General features: G+C 44.5%; 1 protein-coding gene across 1 annotated transcript in view; it reads left to right on the top strand.

Moving 5' to 3' along the window:
• LOC135512601 (ephrin-A2-like) overlaps positions 1-12506 on the top strand; it is a 123474-nt gene extending 110968 nt beyond the window's left edge. The window contains exons 3-4 of the mRNA XM_064934797.1: positions 4342-4407; positions 9361-12506. Coding sequence (XP_064790869.1) covers positions 4342-4407; positions 9361-9488 — 194 coding nt within the window. The 3' untranslated portion in view covers positions 9489-12506. The remainder of the gene's footprint in view (positions 1-4341; positions 4408-9360) is intronic.
• The last annotated feature ends 7614 nt before the right edge of the window (positions 12507-20120 follow it).

Raw genomic sequence — 20120 nt, 5'->3', positions numbered from 1 at the left:
AGCCGATGGGTCACATGGCCTAGTAACATGGATCTAATTGGCTATTAGCTATTGGCTGCATTCAAGTCAGGACCAGTCAGGCTTCTGGTGAAGGATTAACTTCAGCCAATAGAAATCTTTATCAGACCCCATATTGTGACACCCTTTTATTCACCCCCCACACTGGTTATGTCCCCAAGTAAGGTAGAGAAATAAAATATGCAAGTAGAAATGACTTTGGACCCCCCCACTGACCACACAAAACAGACACAGTTGTGACCCATCAAGAATATTCAGCGCTGTCAACCCATCGCTCTTTAGTTATCAGGGAATATCAGGGAATGTCATTTGGGTTGTACATGTTCGTTTTTTTGGTTGTTTGAAGGATGATTTGATCCAATTTGGTGGGAAGCGGGGGAGGAAGCCACAATAGCGGTAGGGGTTTAATTAATAGGCTTTGCGTGGTGGTGTCATTTTTCTGCCATGGATGGGTGCCAAGGCTAGGAACCAACCAGGAACGGGCTGTTCAAACCCACATGTCCTTGTATTTACTAGATAATTGTTAGCTGGTATTTATTTGAAGTAATTCAATATAATCGTGAACCAGATGGTTCCAATTTATGGTTCCTTGCGCTAATTGATTGAATGAAAACAAAAAGATAGTTATTGAGGCAAAAGCGATGTCATTGTGCTGTTACAATGTAAATTCCAGGTAAACCACGGACCGTGAACTAAAGCCATAGCCTGTAACTAAACAGGCGCACTGTTACCAATCACAACATTCAGCAGCCAAACCAGAGGGGAGCCCCGGACAAATCGTTTATCTCCGGCTTCCGGTTGACTTGTCCGTCCGCGTGTTTTTTGCCTGACCTGACATCCTTTTGTGTGGCACCCTGGCGCATCCCATCTCCTTCCACCCCTTGATGAAAATGTCAATTTGTCAAATGGCAAGCGAGCTATTAGCTGGGTGCTTAGCTTCACAGGGTGAGATCGGTGCAAGACCAGTTAGCGGCGCCCTCATGCGGAACGCCTCAAATTATGCTGATTGGTCAAATCATATTTAGCCGAGGGAACTTGATGGGGGTAATTGTGTCCTTCTGGCTCCGGACCGTGGTCATTACCATTTTTTGGACGTGAGGCGCTGAAAGCCATTAGTGGTGCGGTGGGTTGAAAGCGGCCAGGGTGGCGTGCTCTCCAGACAGGCCTGACACCTTGCCTACTGGACGCTCCACGCCCACTTCACTTTCAAGGTCGCGGCGCGCACGCCGCTTCCCGTTTCCCCTCCGTCGGAGCCGTTCCCCCCCCCCTCCGTGGACCATTCCCGGTGCGGTGTGTCCATGAGCATGACAGGACAGGCGTGGGTTTGCCAGGGTGCGTCTGTCCCTGTTTTGCTAATGGCCCTGTGAAAGGTGTCCTTTGGTCTGATGAAAAGGCCCCCTGCTGGGCACAGGCAGGGAAAAGGCTCAGAGCGGCATGCCGGATGCATTAATGAGGCAATTTCTGTTCCTTTTTTGTTTTGTTTTCTCCCCTCCCCTCTGTCTGTGCCCCCCTCTCCTTCTAGTTCATCTTTTCCCTTGGTTTTTCCAAAAGAGGAAAAACTTTAGAACCTAAAAAAAATATAGTGAATTTCAGGGTTGGGTGTAAGATGAGGACTTTTCATGTTATATTAATAAAACTCAAGAACTGGGTTGCTCTGATTCTCTCTGTGTGTGCCCTTGTGTTGCTAGGGGGATGCCACTTAGCCTACAGGAGAAAAGGTGACACCGCCTTGTGATGCTAAATCCTGTGGCGGACCGAACGGCTAGAAAGACAGGCACACGACAGACAGCACTTCTAAGATTGATTCGGCACACAGCACATGACTCGTGTGTGATGTGAAGGGAGAGGAGGAGAGATCAGGATCATTTTAAAGCACAGTGCTACTCAGCAGCTCATCATTTCTAGCTGTTCACTGCCATCTGTTGTTGGTAATGCCCAACTTAAATCACAAAGACAAGAAATTCCGTGTTATAAGAGTATAATTATTTTCATTTGCCACTATGATATGATACACCCAAACTGTACAATATGGTATTGTATATTTTTTACTTTATATATTTAAAATATATTTTTTAAATAATGTTTTTAGAAAGCTATTCATGACGACATTTCTAAGAAGTGGGAGTGTGTGTACAGTACTGTAGCCTGCCAGACTATAAATCCATAACTCGCAGGGACCAGTTGTGACAGTATTTCGACAGCACCCCTGTGTGACAAGATCAGGGCCGGGGACCACATATAGGGCGGCTCTATACCTCAACCCAGCCCCCCTGGCCTGTCACTCACTGCAATGTGTGTGGATGCCGCCCCTCCAACATATGGTATATATTTCAATGCTTATTATCCTCTGGGTGATGGAAAGGTATTTAGGCGGAAGGGGGGTGCTACAATGTCTAAACATCCCCCCTCCTAACCAGTGGGGCGTCCCTCGACTTATTATACTCTGCGGGATGTTGTCACTCCTGGAATGGAGGAGTGGAGGGGAGACAGAGGACTGGCAACAAAAAGAAAAGCCAGTTCAAAGTTAGCATTCAGTGTCTGACGATTCTTCCCCGTCCTGAGCTGTTTTTAATGTACTCCGCCCCGTAGCTCCTAGCCAGGCCCCGCATTGTGTGGCCCTTTGTCCCCAACAGCAGCCGAGGCTGGGAAGCAGTTTGCCCCGCCATTCAGCACTCCTTTTTTTCTCCCCTCCCTTAGAAAATGATTTGGCTACTACCAATATTGTAGCTGTCATGGCCCCTGGAGTGTTAGGGCAAAGGGGGATGCTTGAGAAGTCGGGTGTGGGGAGTTACCGGGGTAAAAGGGGGCTTAGTTTGGTTATCTGTGAACAAAGGGGCACGTCCATCACCCCTAATGTGACCTCCCTACCCCCAACTCCCAGACGTGATGAGTTAGTGGTGGCACAGAGCCCTATCAGGCAGTGGTTTTGGAGAATTCTATGCTTCTGCATCTGCATACGCACACACACACACAAACACACACACACACAGAGTTGTGACTGCTCAGTCTCTGCCACCACCAATAACAATATAACAATGCCCCCCCCCCATGTGCACTCGTGCAAATACCAAATACACACACTCAAACGCAAACCCAAAGAAAACACACACACACACCCCACACCCAAACTAGAAGCACGCACATAGACACACATTTAAATGGAAGTCTCAAGTTAGGTTAGAAGAATAATGTTTAGAGAGAGGAATAAATGACAGATGCCTTTGCAATTATGCACTATATGTGTTTTGTGGATGTATGCTATGTCAGTGTGTTGTTTGTGTATCTTTAGTTGGCTTCATGTTATTCTGTCTAGACTATAATCTATGTGCAGCATTCCGGGCATTTACCCCACCAAATACGGAGCCATTTTAAAAGACCAATTACCAAAAATGCTGTTGCAGGAGAGTGGCCATTTTGGTGCCTGATATTTGTTTTTAATGGCAACAAAAATCGGTGTTATTTTTTTGGGGATTCCCGAGAGACAAAATGAAACATAATTTGCCATGGTTAAATTAGGAAAGTACTGTTTTCAATTTTGGTCACAAAAGACTACACTTTTGACAGAAAAAAATGCATTTTCAAGTTTAATTAAGAATGCAGCACTACGCCCAAAGTCTCTTTCTGCTTCTCTCACTGGTTCTTTCTAGTGATGCTATTAGCATATTAGTGGTTGCATGGAGTTGTTGTTTTCCCTCACTGAGCCATATGTTGTGTGAGTACACTGAGACACTTGGATTGTGGAGTAGTGGAGTTTTGTACTTTAGCACTCTCATTCACAGTAACAGCCTGCTAAGGGATTAGCGAGCCACGCTAACATCTCTGCACACACAGTACCTGGTCACTGACGCCTTCCAAGTTCCAACTCTGGTGGCAATGTCAGAGGGACAGGGTCACACAAGAAGACGGGTCAAAAACTCCTCAGGTGTGACAAACTTGACTTCTGGCCCCCAAATTCTTCTACCAAGATGGCCGCCGTTTTTCACAGGCTATCATCCACAATTGCACCTCAGCTGGGTTGCTTTTAAAATAGGGTTGGATGCATTTTTTTGCGGGGAGATTGAAAGTTGACTGAAATGAGTGCCTGATGGATCACCTCTGTGAAATCTCGGCCCATTGAGGGTGGGACATTTCAGTTATAGCCCTCTAATGGAACATACGTACCATCTGTCCAAGCCAGTGTAATTTGAGCTATTTTCTCTGAGATCTGACAAGAAAAATGCTGCTGAATGTGTTATTCATTAACAAACATGTGCTTGTGTGTATTTCTCGTTCTCTCTTTCTTTCTCTCTCTCTCTCTCTCTTTCTCTCTCTCTCTCGTTCCAGCGTCTCCACACCCTAACCTTGTCGGTAAACCCTGCTTGAAGTTGAAAGTCTATGTCAAGCCCACAAGTGAGTCTTTTTTTGTCTCTCTATCCAGTCTTCAGGGAATGTCGTGTGAAATTGCTTACACTCAAGTTTGGTAACACTAGCCTTCCTTCAGAATAAAAACCTTACATTTCTAACTTTGCCGATAACTTTGCCGCATTAACAATGGGCCCAGTCAGCAAACGAGACAGTAACATATTATATGAGGTTGTAGAGCTCTCCATCACACCCATCTCGTGCCTTAAATTGTTCTATGGGCATCCACAAGTATTAATGTCTACAAAGAAATAGACGGGTTCATTTATCACACAGATGGTTCAAAGTTTTACCAAACAGGCAAGGCAATTGTCTTAGTTCAGTTTTCCTACAACACTCTCCGAGCACTTGGAGAGCACTCCACTATGAAATGTGCACCAGTTCAAATCAGCCAATCAGGCGAAAAAGAGGAGCTCCTGTGACGCAACTTTTGGTACGTACACCTCGCTGTCTATAGCCCCCTGGTGACATTAGTTAATATCCGGCGAGCAGCTAGCTATGGCACGGTTGTTTCCATCCGGTATATTAACGAGGCGACCACCCCCATTTTATAATCCTCCTCCACATTTACTGGATTGTTGACCAGAATGTGGGGTGTTTAGTTGTAGGTGTTTCTTTTCAATCAAATCCAATCCGTCACATGCGCCGAATACAACAGGTGTAGGTAGACCTCACAATGAAGTGCTTACTTACGAGCCCTTAACTAACAATGTAGTTTTGAGTAAAAATCTTTACAACAAAAAAAGTATTTTACTAAAACAACTGAAGTAAACAATAAAAATACATTTGTAAAAAAACAACAGATAATTAAAGAGCAACAGTAAAATAACAGTAACGAGGCTATATACAGGGGTGCGGGGGCACAGGTTAGTCGAGGTAACTGAGGTAAATATGTACATGTAGGTAGAGTTAAAGTGACTATGCATAGATTATAAAAAGAGAGTAGCAGCAGTGTAAAAAGTCAGGATGCTCTCGATGGTGCCGCTGTAGAACTTTTTGAGGATCTGAGGTCCCATGCCAAATCTTTTCAGTCTCCTGAGGGGGAATAGGCGTTGTCGTGCACTCTTCACGACTATATTTGTGTGTTTGGACCATGACAGTTCATTGGTGATGTGGACACCGAGGAACTTGAAGATCTCAACCTGCTCACTACAGAGAATGGGGACGATGAGAATGGGGACGTGCTCGGCCCTCCTCTTCCTGTAGTCCACGATCATATCCTTTGTCTTGATCACGTTGAGGGAGAGGTTGTTGTCCTTGCACCACATTGCCAGGTCTCTGACCTCCTCCCTATAGGCTGTCTCATCGTTGTCGGTGATCAGGCCTACCACTGTTGTGTCATCAGCAAACTTAATAACTTAATGTTTTGAAGTCATGCTTGGCCATGCAGTCATGGGTGAACAGGGAGTATAGGAGGGGACTGAGCACGCACCCCTGATGGGCCCTGTGTTGAGGATCAGAGTGGCAGATGATGGTCTACTAGAAACATGTTGGTATTACAGACTCGGTCAGGGACAGGTTGAAAATGTCAGTAAAGACACTTGCCAGCTAGTCAGAGCATGCTCGGAGTACATGTCCGGGGTAATCTGTCTGGTCCTGCAGCCTTGTGAATGTTAACCTGTTTAACGGTCTTACTCACACCGGCTACTGAGTGTGTGATCGCACAGTCGTCCGGGAACAGCTGCTGCTTTCATGCATGCTTCAGTGTTGCTTGCCTCGAAGCACGCACAGAAGTAATTTAGCTCGTCTGGTAGGCCCGTGTCACTGGGTAGCTGGCGGCTACGTTAGGTTATAAAATGTGTAAACTCTCATGAAATTTTTTCTCAGCAGTCCCACAAATCTCTCATTCTGAGCCCATATTAACCCAGGGAAGGAAGACAAACAGAACCTAAAGTAGCAGGCGTTAAAATGGTGTCGCCTTGTTTACATTCAAAAGAGGAAGTCGCGTCACAGGCTCTCTTCCATTTCCCCTGAAAACTGGATAAATCCGGTTGTTAGTGACCCCCTGAGGGTGGTCGGAGCCTAACCTGCAAAGCCCTCTGCTTCTTGATTGATGAGGGTAAACCTTCGCCGTCTCTGTCTTTGCTCAGCACACTATCATCCAGACTCCTGTTCAGAACTGCTTAGGATCCCAGTTAAGCCACTAGGACTCGGAAACACACACACACACACACACACACACACACACACACACACACACACACACACACACACACACACACACACACACACACACACACACACACACACACACACACACACACACACACACACACACACACACTGCAGTCAGAGATACATGCTGCTGCCCTCTGGGCACAGTCTGGTGGACATAATTCATCTGACAAGGTCAAGATAACAATCCAAACGGTGACATCCGCCTAGTCATCATTCGTCCGAAGCTTTATGCTGTGGCGTCCCATAGGGATCTGTTTTCGGGTTTTACAAGTCACAGCAGTGGCAGGCACCGGAGCAGGTATTAGCCATTTAAAAATGGGGTTTAAAGTTGACTTAACCTCAGACCAGCTTTATGTGGGAGGTGACGTTCTCGGGTGCTCTTTTAAAACAACAACTTAATGTAGTACAGCTTCGCAGGTTGCACTGTAGCGTTAAACATGGAAAAATGTTTCTATGTTGCAAAACCATCCGGGTCATTACAGAGGAATTATGAAGCACCCAGAAAAGGTACAGCATTTTTCCCGGGCTCATACACTGTTGTGGACCTTTGCCTTTCCATAAGCATTGTTGTCGAGATTTGAATGGAGAGGTTTCTTACCAACTGTTTGTTTATCAAGTTGCTTTTTAAAGGCGGCAGAGACATGGCCAGTTAGAGCCCAAAGAAAGAGTGGTCCGCTTGCAAGACGTACGTTCTTTCGGCTCACTGAAGGCATTCATTCGTTTCAAGCTATTTGTACAAAGCCTATGGAGAATGAAAGGTATTAAACTCCCTTCACAGCTCAGACTACTGTGTCAATATTTGGAACGGTGTTATTTGCAGTAATATCCCTGAGCTCTAGTTTGGTGATTTTCATTTGGAATTTAACCCGACTGGGTGTGCTATTCCATTATCTCTGTATAATTGTGAATAAACATGTTAGAGATGATCAATTTCACAGGGCAGTTAAAACAATTATATGTAAATTGAAAGTCATACAGTTTGTCTATTACGGAGTGTTTCAATTGTCAGTTTCCTTCGGTGCTACGGCATATTAGCATGACAGCATTTTTGCCTACTTTTTCCCTCCCTGTGCAGTATAGTATAATTAAGATATATTGTTTGAACGGATGGAATTAAATTGTATATGGTAAGTAAAAGTCATAGTTAATATTAATGCTATAGGCGCAATCCAGTTACCTCAACATTTATAATAGTACACTTTTCAAAAACGACCAAGAATACTGTAGTTTATAACCAAACAATGGCTGATGATTGATTGCTATTTTGCTTTGTTTTTTTTTACCAGCGTGTTTCACAGTCAAATGAACTGATTTGTTTCTCTTAGTTGTTTTTGAAATGACTGTTCAGTCACCCGTCAGGACACGAACGTTAGACATCAACGAATGTTCACGTAACCCTCGACAATTAGCAATCCCACAAGTCCATTTACAATATATTCACCAGGGGCGTAACCAGAAATTAATTGGTGGTTGGGCCTGCAGGAATTTGGATGGGCCAATGATTGGATGGGCCTGGCTCCCCAGTCGGGGGCCTTCGTCCACCCAGGCCCACCCATACCTATGCCCCTGATCTACACTAACAGTATCCCTGAAAGCCATTTGATGCTATGACTGAGGATTGCTCACGCAAGCTCCGGCTCTTTCTTAAAACAAAAGCTTGCCTGCACAAATAATATGCACCACTCTCGCTATTTGAATATCTCAAGGAGAAACGCATTTAATTGATACTATGGTTAAATCAGGATTTACGGGTGGATTTCGGGTGTGGATTTGCTCGGGAGTTGGGAATTGCATTTCCATAGGCCCGAACGGATCCTGTGCGGATTGGAGATTGTGAAATATATATGTGCATATTTACAATTGCAGTATGGCGGAGAATGCGGGGGCCTGTCTGTTTAAGGCCTTTATTATCCAAAACAACTTGGCCTAGCCTCACACCAGCCTCGGCCCAAACCATTACCATAATTCCTCTCCCTAAATCTGGTGTGGCTGTTTATTTTCCATCTGCTCTGAGAGGGTAAAATCACTAATCTTGTTTGGGAGACGGGGGTTAACCTTGTTTTTTCCCCCAGAAACCCCCCTTTTTAATGTATTTTGGCGGAATGGAAACAGCCTACTCTTTAATATTTAGTCAAGGAATCCAAAATCAGAAAGTTATTAAAGTCATGTTAAATAGACCTGCTCAAGGGAGAGAGAGCCGAGGTGTTGTAGCTCACGTTTCATACGCCTGTACGTAGTACATTTGAGGACACTGTCAGCCTCACGCCTCAACTCTCCTTGAGTCAACCCTCTATTGTCAAGCCTCGACCTCAGATGTCCTAAAATGTGCACCATATGCCAAAGCAGTGTTTAGGCCCCACGCGTTGTTTGATTGGCTGTATCTCCATCAGTGTGACTCGTGTCTTCAAGACGAGGCTCCCAACGGAGACCTGTCAACAACATGTAGAGCGTCTCACTCTGCTCCTGCATGCCAACTGTGGAGATGACAGTCAACGTGAGAGGTGTAAACAACATTACAGTTGTATGTATGACTATTGACAGAGCATATCTGGGTCACAGGGAAGAAAATAACCAAAAGGCATCAATGTATGCTTTTCCCAGCGATTTGACACAGCCCAGAGACCGCCAGATTGAAACTGCACAAGGATTTGACTTTATTAGAATGGAACCTGTTTGAAGCATAACCACTTTTTCTCTCTCTCTCTCTTCTCTCTCTCTCTCTCTCTCTCTCTCCCCCCCCCTCTTTTTCTCTTTCTCTATCAGATGACTCGGTGTATGAGTCCCCGGAGCCCTTCCTGACAGACGACAGCACCGGTGGCTGTTGCATGGCCGCCCCTTGCCTCTCCCTTATGCTAGCAATGCTGCTCACGCTACTCCTTTCCTGCTCATAGCATCCTGGGCTGCAGGCCGTACCCCCGTTAAACAGCCCCCCACCAGAATCCCTCCACCCCCAGCCCCAATCGACTTCCCCTCAAATCTGCCACCTCTGACCCCCTATAAAGGGAGAAAGTGACACGACTCCTCCCCATCTCCCGTCCTCTCCTTCTCCCATACCGGTCCACTCTCCTCCACCTCTCGACAGGCACCACCTGGACACCGTAAACTCATACTGCCCCTCCCTCCCTCCCTCCCCCACACACCCAGAACCCTCCTCCCTCCAACTCCTCAGCGGAACCCCTGTTTCATGACCACTGGCCTCTGACCCTCAGCACACAGCTCAAGTCCAGTGGGCGATTAAAGGGAGTATTCCTGGGACCAGGAAGGAGTCCCATAAAGACCTTACAAAAACAGCCTCCCAGCTACCGAGGAGCGCTGGGATGTGCAGGAAGTGGAGGGGGTGGGTTTGAAACGAACTAAAAGGAGGATGAACTCCTCTCCCACCCTTTCTTGATTGCCGATGGATCGACAGTGACCGTTGTCCTCGACAGCGACGTCTTCTCCACTTAAGGACCCTCTCGTGTTCCTCTTCGGACTGTTTGCGTTTCTCTATGAGTCTTTGTGCTTTGATAATGCCCAATAGTGTCCCACCTGTACATGTGCATTCTGTTACAGTGTATTAAATCGTAGTATCTTTCTTTGACTCCTGCAGCGATAGATCACAGCTGAACCGTCTTTCTTTCTCTCTCTCTCTTCTTCTCTTCTTTCCTCTCTTCTCATGTGTCTCTGACCAGTCTCTAATATCCTGGCAATTTCTAGCAGTAGCAATCCAGAGTAGATAAGGACCTTTTCTGTAAATCTGCCAAAGACACTTGTTGAAATTTTATACGGGGGGGGGGGCAGGGGTGTGGGATGGCGGCGCTGTGGCTATCCAACGAGGTCGTAAGCAGCCATAGAGCTCTGTGTAGACCCTCCGAATCATGCCATGGGGGTCCTATCACGGACAGTAGGTTGACGTTTGCCATGTGTCTTGTCCTGGTGGCAGAACTGAGCGATTTCCTCTTAGATAGGCCAGCTGCAAAGTCAAAATTGGCTATATTGTACAAATTCAAACTAAAATGCAGTTTAAAGTTAGGGATTAGTGTTAGCAGTGTGGGTAATGTTAGAGTTAGGTTTAAAATCTGATTGTATGACTTTGTGGCTGTGCCAGCTAGTCTTCATTCCTCAGAGCTGCCTCAAGAACAAGATTCATGCCGAAAAGCGCTAACCTGCTTACGGACAGGGCAGTGTAGATAAAAAAAAAAGAATGTTCCTTAAGAAAACAAACAAATGAACAGTTTCAAAAATGGCCTTTTTTCCACTGGTGCTGAATTCAAAACGAGTCTCTGTCTCAAGCTGCGGTGCTGGGTCGAAGTGGGACATCCTGTAGTGGTGAAGTGTTTTGTGAATTTCAGGTTTTGCTTTTTGTTTCCCCATCCTTCCTTCCTCTCATTCTCCCACGTTTTCTTCTCTAGCATTCTCTCTAGCCCCCTTCTCTCTGTCTCTCTCATGCTCTGAATGTGAGTTTTCACCGCGTGACGTTTTTCGCCGTGTGACACATGCCCATTGCTATGTCAGGTCCCCTTGTCTCAGTCCCACTACTACGGCTGTGGGCCGCTGGGACTTTTCCTGGAGATTGAGATAATGGACAATGTGAACTCCCCATGCACTGTGTAACCTAAGGGACCCGGGCCTCCATGGACAGCAATGGGAAAATGGATGGTCCCCAAAATACTAGGAGTTTGGAATCTCAGTAGCACTTTCGCTCACAAAATGGACTCTTCTGTTTCATGAAGAAGAAAGAAAGAAATGAGAAGAAAAGACTGGGACCGAAGTGTATGTATGAGGATCATTTTGTGGCTTTGTGATAGAACGCTCCTCATGATCATGACGTTACACAGAGAGCAGGCCTACAACATCCGCAGGAACTCAGAAATAAACAACCATTTAAAAAAAGTTCGCTAAATACAACTTTTATATTTTACTTTATTCCATGTTATTTTTTACTTTACTTTTCAAAAAAGCAGCAGAAATTATTCATATGTGATATGAAATTATAATGTAGACCCTTGAATTACTAGATCGGTGATGGGACAGTCTCTGCAGTCAAACAAGTCTAGAGAAGTCAGCCATTTGCTATTGTTGTTGTTGTTTTCCTGCTTGTATCACAATGCATTCTGGTACTTGTAGTCCTGTAATCATTATTTTTAAAGGTGAAGAACATGGTGTGGTTATCAGATCAATTCCTTTTTTAGTTGGTTTAAATGTGGATGAAACCTGTTTTGATTTCATATGAAATTTTCTTGTTTTGGCATAGGAAAGTTATGGGGGGGAATGGAAAAAACACAAATAAAGCTTTTTTTTGTCTGTAGCGGAAATAGCTCTGGTTTACAGTGTGACATGTCTATACTGTAGGCTACAGAGTGAATACATCATCAGAGTATTCAGAACTGCTGTTTCAATCAAACATGAGCTCTCAGCCACTGTTTCGAGCGTCTTTACCTAAAGTAAATTGCAGTCTAATGTTGATAAGCTGTTTTGTAGTTTAAAAGGATGTCTGCATATATTCTTTGAAAAGATTTCTTGTTTTTTGTACATTTTGTTAATGGTTGCTTGTCAAAAAAAACAACATTAAAACAGTTCATGCATTTAAGAAATTGAACTTGTTAGAAAGCTGGGGTGGTTTAACATGGTCAAATCTAAGGATCGTCCCTCAAGATTTTCCAAAAGGTAATCAATTTGATGGATTTGCCACTTCTGACAATTGTCTTCCCTGTGATGCATGCCTAGCATAAAACCTATTTTAAATCCAAGAACAGACTTTCAGACCTGTGCTGATTGAATTCTAGTGAGTGTTCAGAGGGAAGATCATTTCAGAAATGTATCAATCAGTGTTTGATAATTTCACAACAAATAAAGCTTCCACTAAAAGTGGCCTCTTTGATTTTGGCTTTAAAAACCATGAGCTTATCGCTCGATTCTGTCCGTGTCGCTACCTCTGACTGGTGTGAGATTGACTCATCTCGCTCAAAAAAAGAAAACTAGAGAGAACTTTTCTATATCTCATGAAATCAGATGTCCCAGAGGATTATGCAAAAAACCTAGGGGGGGATTAGAGAATGATCAATACTTTGCCATGATACCAGTTCCCTCAAATGATACACGTTTCTACAGTTTTGATACAGGCTCCCTTAAAGTATAACAACTATTATGTGCAATAATATAATACAAGAAAATAGTAAATGAAATTCGAGCAGAGACACAATACTTAATTATACCTAAAAATCTGAAATACACAGCACTGGTTCCTCCCTCCATGTTGATCTGAACCATATCTGTTCTTTCAGAAGAGATGGGGGGGTTGTTAGAAAAGATGGTGGAGTCGTGTTCAGGAAATGGGGTTTGATAGCAGTGAATGCTGCAGGTACCTCATGCTGAGGCAAAAACTGGTAACCTGGGGAGACTGACAAAGAGGAGATGGTATAATTGAGGGTGCATTGGGATGGGTTTCTCTCCACCATTTCCCTTGTTTTCTATTTTTTCCCCCACACCATCCCCGGTTGGAGATTCAGCTGGGTGTCTCTCGCTGCTATTTGTCTGCTGAAGCATACTGTGCTTTGTACTTTCAATACATCGCAGGCAGTCATATCTGCATTGACCATCTCCAATGGACCACTACCCCTTATGCAGCCACATCCGACCACCTGTAGACGTATTGAAGACATCTCATCTGGGGTTCGGTGAGAATATGATTTCCTATAATGACCGTTACATGAGGCCTAGATTTTTCTCTGTCTCCGAGACATGCACGCCTATGACTCACGCAAATGTTTGAGTTACGAACACAAAGTTCAAGTTTGGATTCAGCCCCATGGGCCTGTAGCTTTCAGATGGAACTCCTGTAATCACAACTGTAATCACAGATGGATGATATTAACCCAGTTTTTAAGGGATAATGGAGCAATCTCAATGGCCCTCTGCTGTCTCTGGTTATTGCAGTAATGGTAATGGGCTAGCACAACTGTTTCACGGGCCTCTCGTCTGTTCTCCATTATAAGATATCCTTCTCATGTTTTCAGTCGGTGCATCTAACACAGGTACAGTACATTGCTAACGTTACTAATGTCTGCCTCCTCTTCTTGGCCAATTACCAGATGAAGTAGCGCCGCCACTCTTTAGCAACAGGAGTCTGAAGTTCCATGGGGAACTCTTAATAGAAAAACAGACTGATTAGTTATCCTCTGCTCCTGGACTCATCTTCTCCCTCTGGTCCTCTATTGATCCTCATCTTTGTTTTCTTTTGGTTCAAGTGTCTCTCCTACATTCCCGTCTTGCAAACAGCGGGCCCATGTGAGATGCCGCCACAAAGCACTGCTTGACCTTTCCACAATCAAACGGCCAATAGCTGAGGGCCTATCAAGCCCCCAGTGTGAGTTACTTCGACAGCTCTGCTTTGCCAAGAGATTGCACCCCAGGCGTCGCTTAACAAGATAATGCACGGCCGCTATCATAGCTCACTCAGAGCCAAATCGTGACTCGCAATCTTAAGCTGCGAAACACCCCGCCCCAGAGTTCTCCTCGACGACGTGTTGTACTTGGTCATGAAGAATTCTGGCCAGCCGTACATGGAGCAGGAGACAAAGTACTGCAGTTTCGGTTCCTGTTGTACAGTAGTTTTTACCCATTTCTGGCCTCCAAAATCACATCATAGACCTCCAACAACGTCGGTGAGTCATTATTATAGAAGAGACATGTCTGTCGTGATCTGTAGAAGGTATATTGTTTCAAATTGTATTCAGACTAATTTTCTGTGATCGAGGTCACGGCACCAACGTAACCATCCCATTATTGAACAACGTTGGCTGGGTCTTCAGGTCTGAGGTAAGGTTACGCTTCAACATACGTGAGCATTCCTTAGTGATCTACCTTACATCTATGAAGATACCTTATCATGTTTTCTCATTCAAAGTATATTTTGTCTATGTGCTAATGAGAAACATGACATGGCAATAATGATACTAAGAAAAGCGTCAACTGCTTACATCAAATGCAAGACTGTGCATGGTGCCTACGCAAGATCTGTTGAAACCATGTTTAACACTACTGTAGAAAAAGATTGATGACAAGTGTGTTTTCCTTTGAACTTTCCTCCCCTAGCCTTGCTAAAAACAAGCCCTGGGGTGGCAGGTAGCCTAATAGTTAGCGCGTTGGGCCAGCAACCGAAAGGTTGCTGTATAAAATCCCTAAGCTGACAAGGTAAGAATCTGTTGTTCTGCCCCTGAACAAGGCACTGTTCACTGGTAGGCCGTCATTGTAAATAAGAATTTGTTCGTAACTGGCTTGCCTAGTTAAATAAAGGTTCAAATAAAACACAACCCTCGCTTCACAGGCCACTTCTCTCCCACCTTTCTTTAACTTCAGGACACGTACTCCAGCGGTAAGTAGTTACAATACATTCTGTTTGCAATGTTAATTTCCTTCATTTAACACATATTTTAGCATAATTAACAGGAACGAGACAATCTGCTGCTAATTGATTCTGCATTCGGCCAGATGATTCTCATTCACTGGAGCCTTTTTCCACTCTCTCAAATACAAGAGGGTGAAGGACTGGCTTTCTTTATTAATGAGCACCATCTGTGTTGAGGAAGAATGAGGGAAGAGAGAGAGAGGAGGGAAGGAGAGAGAAGGGAAGGAGGAACAACGTTGTGTAGGTAAAGCCAAAGAGGCGCAAAGGTCTGTTGCAAAGATAAAGATTTAAGACTTATCATAAAATGACAGGATGTAAGAAAGTTTCAGAATAGAACTCTATTGAAGTCCGTGTATCTGGATTATAAAGCCAACAGCAAGTTACTACTTCCCCTAAGCTTGGAGAGAAACTTCGAACTCTGAACATTCACCCATCCTAATTGTCTCTTTTTCATAGATTCCCCCATTTATTTAAGTGTCTTTCATGCAAACTGAACCAGTTCATAAGTGCAAGCAGATGTCTCCTCTCTGTTCGGAGAAGGAGGGTGCTTCAGGCACAGAAACTCCATCCTTGGCATTGAGTGCAAACCGTTACAAAACAGGTTCTCCTTTTTATGTTATTTTATGTAGGCAACAGGACAGGCGTTTGAGACCAGCGCCAGATATACCGTACTCAACACGTGATAGGCTACTCAATGTACAGTACCTCAGGGTTTTTTTCCCCCCACCCACTGTGCAAACGGTTGTTTTCTGAACAGTCCTTATGACACATTAATCATCTGCATTATTCACACTGTGAGTCAATGTTTCAGGAGAATAGTCATTTTATCATTGTTAATGAAACAAGCACAGCTCATTACTCTGTGCGAGGTAAATCTATGTCACGCTGCGCCTCAGGTTAGAGAGAATTATAATCGATGAGTCAGGGCGCAGGGGGTTAATATACAATGAATGCAGGTTAGATCTAATTTATTTATCCATTTGTTCATGTGCTGCCCTCCATCTTAAACCCTTAAATGAGATGCATGCACTCAGGCACATTCGATACCTCCCTATTTACCATTCACCCCCTCCAAGTGTGCACACTTTCACATGTAGCAGAATAATAATGTTAATGTTGTGATCCATAGTCTCAACCAGACCTGTTGATCTGTCCATAGCCTCAACCAGACCTGTTGATCTGTCCATAGCCTCAACCAAACCTGTTGATCTGTCCATAGCCTCAACCAGACCTGTTGATCTGTCCATAGCCTTAACCAGACCTGTTGATCTGTCCATAGCCTCAACCAGACCTGTTGATCTGTCCATAGCCTCAACCAGACCTGTTGATCTGTCCATAGCCTTAACCAGACCTGTTGATCTGTCCATAGCCTCAACCAGACCTGTTGATCTGTCCATAGCCTCAACCAGATCTGTTGATCTGTCCATAGCCTCAACCAGATCTGTTGATCTGTCTGTAGCCTCAACCAAACCTGTTGATCTGTCCATAGCCTCAACCAGATCTGTTGATCTGTCCATAGCCTCAACCAAACCTGTTGATCTGTCCATAGCCTCAACAAGGCCCATTGATTTGTCCATAGCCTCAACCAGACCTGTTGATCTGTCCATAGCCTCAACCAGATCTGTTGATCTGTCCATAGCCTCAACCAAACCTGTTGATCTGTCCATAGCCTCAACAAGGCCCATTGATTTGTCCATAGCCTCAACCAGACCTGTTGATCTGTCCATAGCCTCAACCAGACCATAGCCTCAACCAGACCTGTTGATCTGTCCATAGCCTCAACCAGACCTGTTGATCTGTCCATAGCCTCAACCAGACCTGTTGATCTGTCCATAGCCTCAACCAGACCATAGCCTCAACCAGACCTGTTGATCTGTCCATAGCCTCAACCAGACCTGTTGATCTGTCCATAGCCTCAACCAGACCTGTTGATCTGTCCATAGCCTCAACCAGATCTGTTGATCTGTCCATAGCCTCAACCAGACCTGTTGATCTGTCCATAGCCTTAACCAATCCTGTAGATCTGTCCATAGCCTCAACCAGACCTGTTGATCTGTCCATAGCCTCAACCAGACCTGTTGATCTGTCCATAGCCTCAACCAAACCTGTTGATCTGTCCATAGCCTCAACCAGATCTGTTGATCTGTCCATAGTCTCAACCAGAACTGTTGATCTGTCCATAGCCTCAACCAAACCTGTTGATCTGTCCATAGCCTCAACCAGACCTGTTGATCTGTCCATAGCCTCAACCAAACCTGTTGATCTGTCCATAGCCTCAACAAGGCCCGTTGATTTGTCCATAGCCTCAACCAGACCTGTTTATCTGTCCATAGCCTCAACCAGACCATAGACTCAACCAGACCTGTTGATCTGTCCATAGCCTCAACCAGACCTGTTGATCTGTCCATAGCCTCAACCAGACCTGTTGATCTGTCCATAGCCTCAACCAGACCATAGCCTCAACCAGACCTGTTGATCTGTCCATAGCCTCAACCAGACCTGTTGATCTGTCCATAGCCTCAACCAGACCTGTTGATCTGTCCATAGCCTCAACCAGACCTGTTGATCTGTCCATGGCCTCAACCAGACCTGTTGATCTGTCCATAGCCTCAACCAAACCTGTAGATCTGTCCATAGCCTCAACCAGACCTGTTGATCTGTCCATAGCCTCAACCAGACCTGTTGATCTGTCCATAGCCTCAACCAGACCTGTTGATCTGTCCATAGCCTCAACCAGATCTGTTGATCTGTCCATAGCCTCAACCAGATCTGTTGATCTGTCCATAGCCTCAACCAAACCTGTTGATCTGTCCATAGCCTCAACCAGACCTGTTGATCTGTCCATAGCCTCAACCAGACCTTTCGATCTGTCCATAGCCTCAACCAGACCTGTTGATCTGTCCATAGCCTCAACCAGACCTGTTGATCTGTCCATAGCCTCAACCAGACCTGTTGATCTGTCCATAGCCTCAACCAGACCTGTTGATCTGTCCATAGCCTCAACCAGACCTGTTGATCTGTCCATAGTCTCAACCAGACCTGTTGATCTGTCCATGGTCTCAACCAGACCTGTTGATCTGTCCATGGCCTCAACCAGACTTGTTGATCTGTCCATAGCCTCAACCAGATCTGTTGATCTGTCCATAGCCTCAACCAGAACTGTTGATCTGTCCATAGCCTCAACCAAACATGTTGATCTGTCCATAGCCTCAACCAGACCTGTTGATTCGTCCATAGCCTCAACCAGACCTTTCGATCTGTCCATAGCCTCAACCAGACCTGTTGATCTGTCCATAGCCTCAACCAGACCTGTTGATCTGTCCATAGCCTCAACCAGACCTGTTGATCTGTCCATAGCCTCAACCAGACCTGTTGATCTGTCCATGGCCTCAACCAGACCTGTTGATCTGTCCATGGCCTCAACCAGACCTGTTGATCTGTCCATAGCCTTAACCAATCCTGTAGATCTGTCCATAGCCTAAACCAAACCTGTTGATCTGTCCATAGCCCCAAACAAACCTGCTTCATATTGATATACAGTAATAAACATTGAATTTGTAGATTCAATTAAGCCAAGCACATTTTCAGAGTAAAGGAATGTGATTTTGCCAGAACCTGAAATACAGGTTTTGATTGAATAGCTTCCTCAAGTTTATCACCCTGTCCTTGTTTGCTGGGTTCTGAGAGGTAATTTACATGAATTAGCGTAATAAGATAAAGATTGTATCTTCTTCTTTGTGCTACTTTGTGCATGCTAGAAGACATGCAGGGTCTTGATGCGCCGTGTGAGACGTGGAGTGCAACAGTTTGTGTAGAAAATTAACAGCGGTGGTCTGTTTTCATACAAGGATCAGATTAGATTTAACAAGAGCTAACTGTGAAATGGATAAAACAGGCTTGGACAAACTATAGTCAGGATCAACAGTCACCATCAAATTGAAAAGGAGTGGAGACCTCATTGAAGATGGTAAAGACGAGCAAGCCGTCTCATTTACATTTAAATAGACGCACACAGTTGAGACGCAGGGAGGGTAAAATAAATATTTGCATTTGTGGTCGATTTGATTAAAATACTTTGGTGCAGCAGAAGAGGATCCACAGTTGTTTTTTTTTTGCGCTCTGACAACAGCATCTGAACTGCAAATCACGACTTGAAAGCTAAATTGAGGTTGTTTTTTTTTGTCTTTCGAAAGCATGTTCAGTCGTTAGATAGAAACTAACCGTATCAGACAACTACACGTAGATTAATGTGAATTTGTAAATGTAAATTTAATGTCAAGCCTCATCTAACCTGTCAATTATGTCAGCAACACCTAGCTAACTTCGGTTTAGCATTAGCATATTTCAGTACAAAACAGTGTGGTAGGACCCCTGACAGCATACAAACACCCAAATCACATCGCAAAATATAGTTTTCAATTCGTTTTGGTTATTAAACAAAATTGTTTAACACTATCGTTTGAGTAATTGTGATTCATTGAGTGAACTATCAACTGCTGAAACCTATCTTGTTACTTATTTAGTTCATTTCTATCATTCTACTTTTAATATGCCAATTAGCAGATGCTTTTATCTAAAGCAATTTACAGTCATGTATGCATACATTTGATGTATAGGTGGCTCCAGCGGGAATCAAACCCACAACTATTGGCATTGAAAGTGCCTTGCTCTACCGACTGAGCCACACAGGACCATTTCGTGTTTATAGTGCCATATTCACAGGACTAAAGTCCAGCTTATGAAAGGTAAAAATGGTGACCTTCCATTACTGATGTCTCTTCTGGCAAACAGCAAACGACTCTCAATAGTCCAAGTCAAAGCAGTCATTGGTCACACAAAAGGTCCTCTAGAATATTTGAAATAACAGACCCACTCAATAATCCAGTTCACTCTTTCATTTTCCATTACAACTGTTCTTTCATCATGTTGAAAAGGGCCAAGTTGCCCCCCCCCTGTCAGACGCGCAAAGTCACAGGGACGTACGATGATATCATTTCCTGCCACAAAGCCGGGTGACGGGTGGCCCACCATTACAGGAATGACGACTTTGGGTGACTTACACTCTGGTTGCAGTAATTGCCCAAGGTCATGGATAATGGCATGTTTATATGTGATATTCATGAATCAATTTGGTGAA

The sequence above is a fragment of the Oncorhynchus masou genome, chromosome 24, assembly GCF_036934945.1.
Source record: "Oncorhynchus masou masou isolate Uvic2021 chromosome 24, UVic_Omas_1.1, whole genome shotgun sequence".
Classification (NCBI taxonomy): Eukaryota; Metazoa; Chordata; class Actinopteri; order Salmoniformes; family Salmonidae; genus Oncorhynchus; species Oncorhynchus masou.
This window is presented reverse-complemented; position numbering and strand designations above follow the sequence as displayed.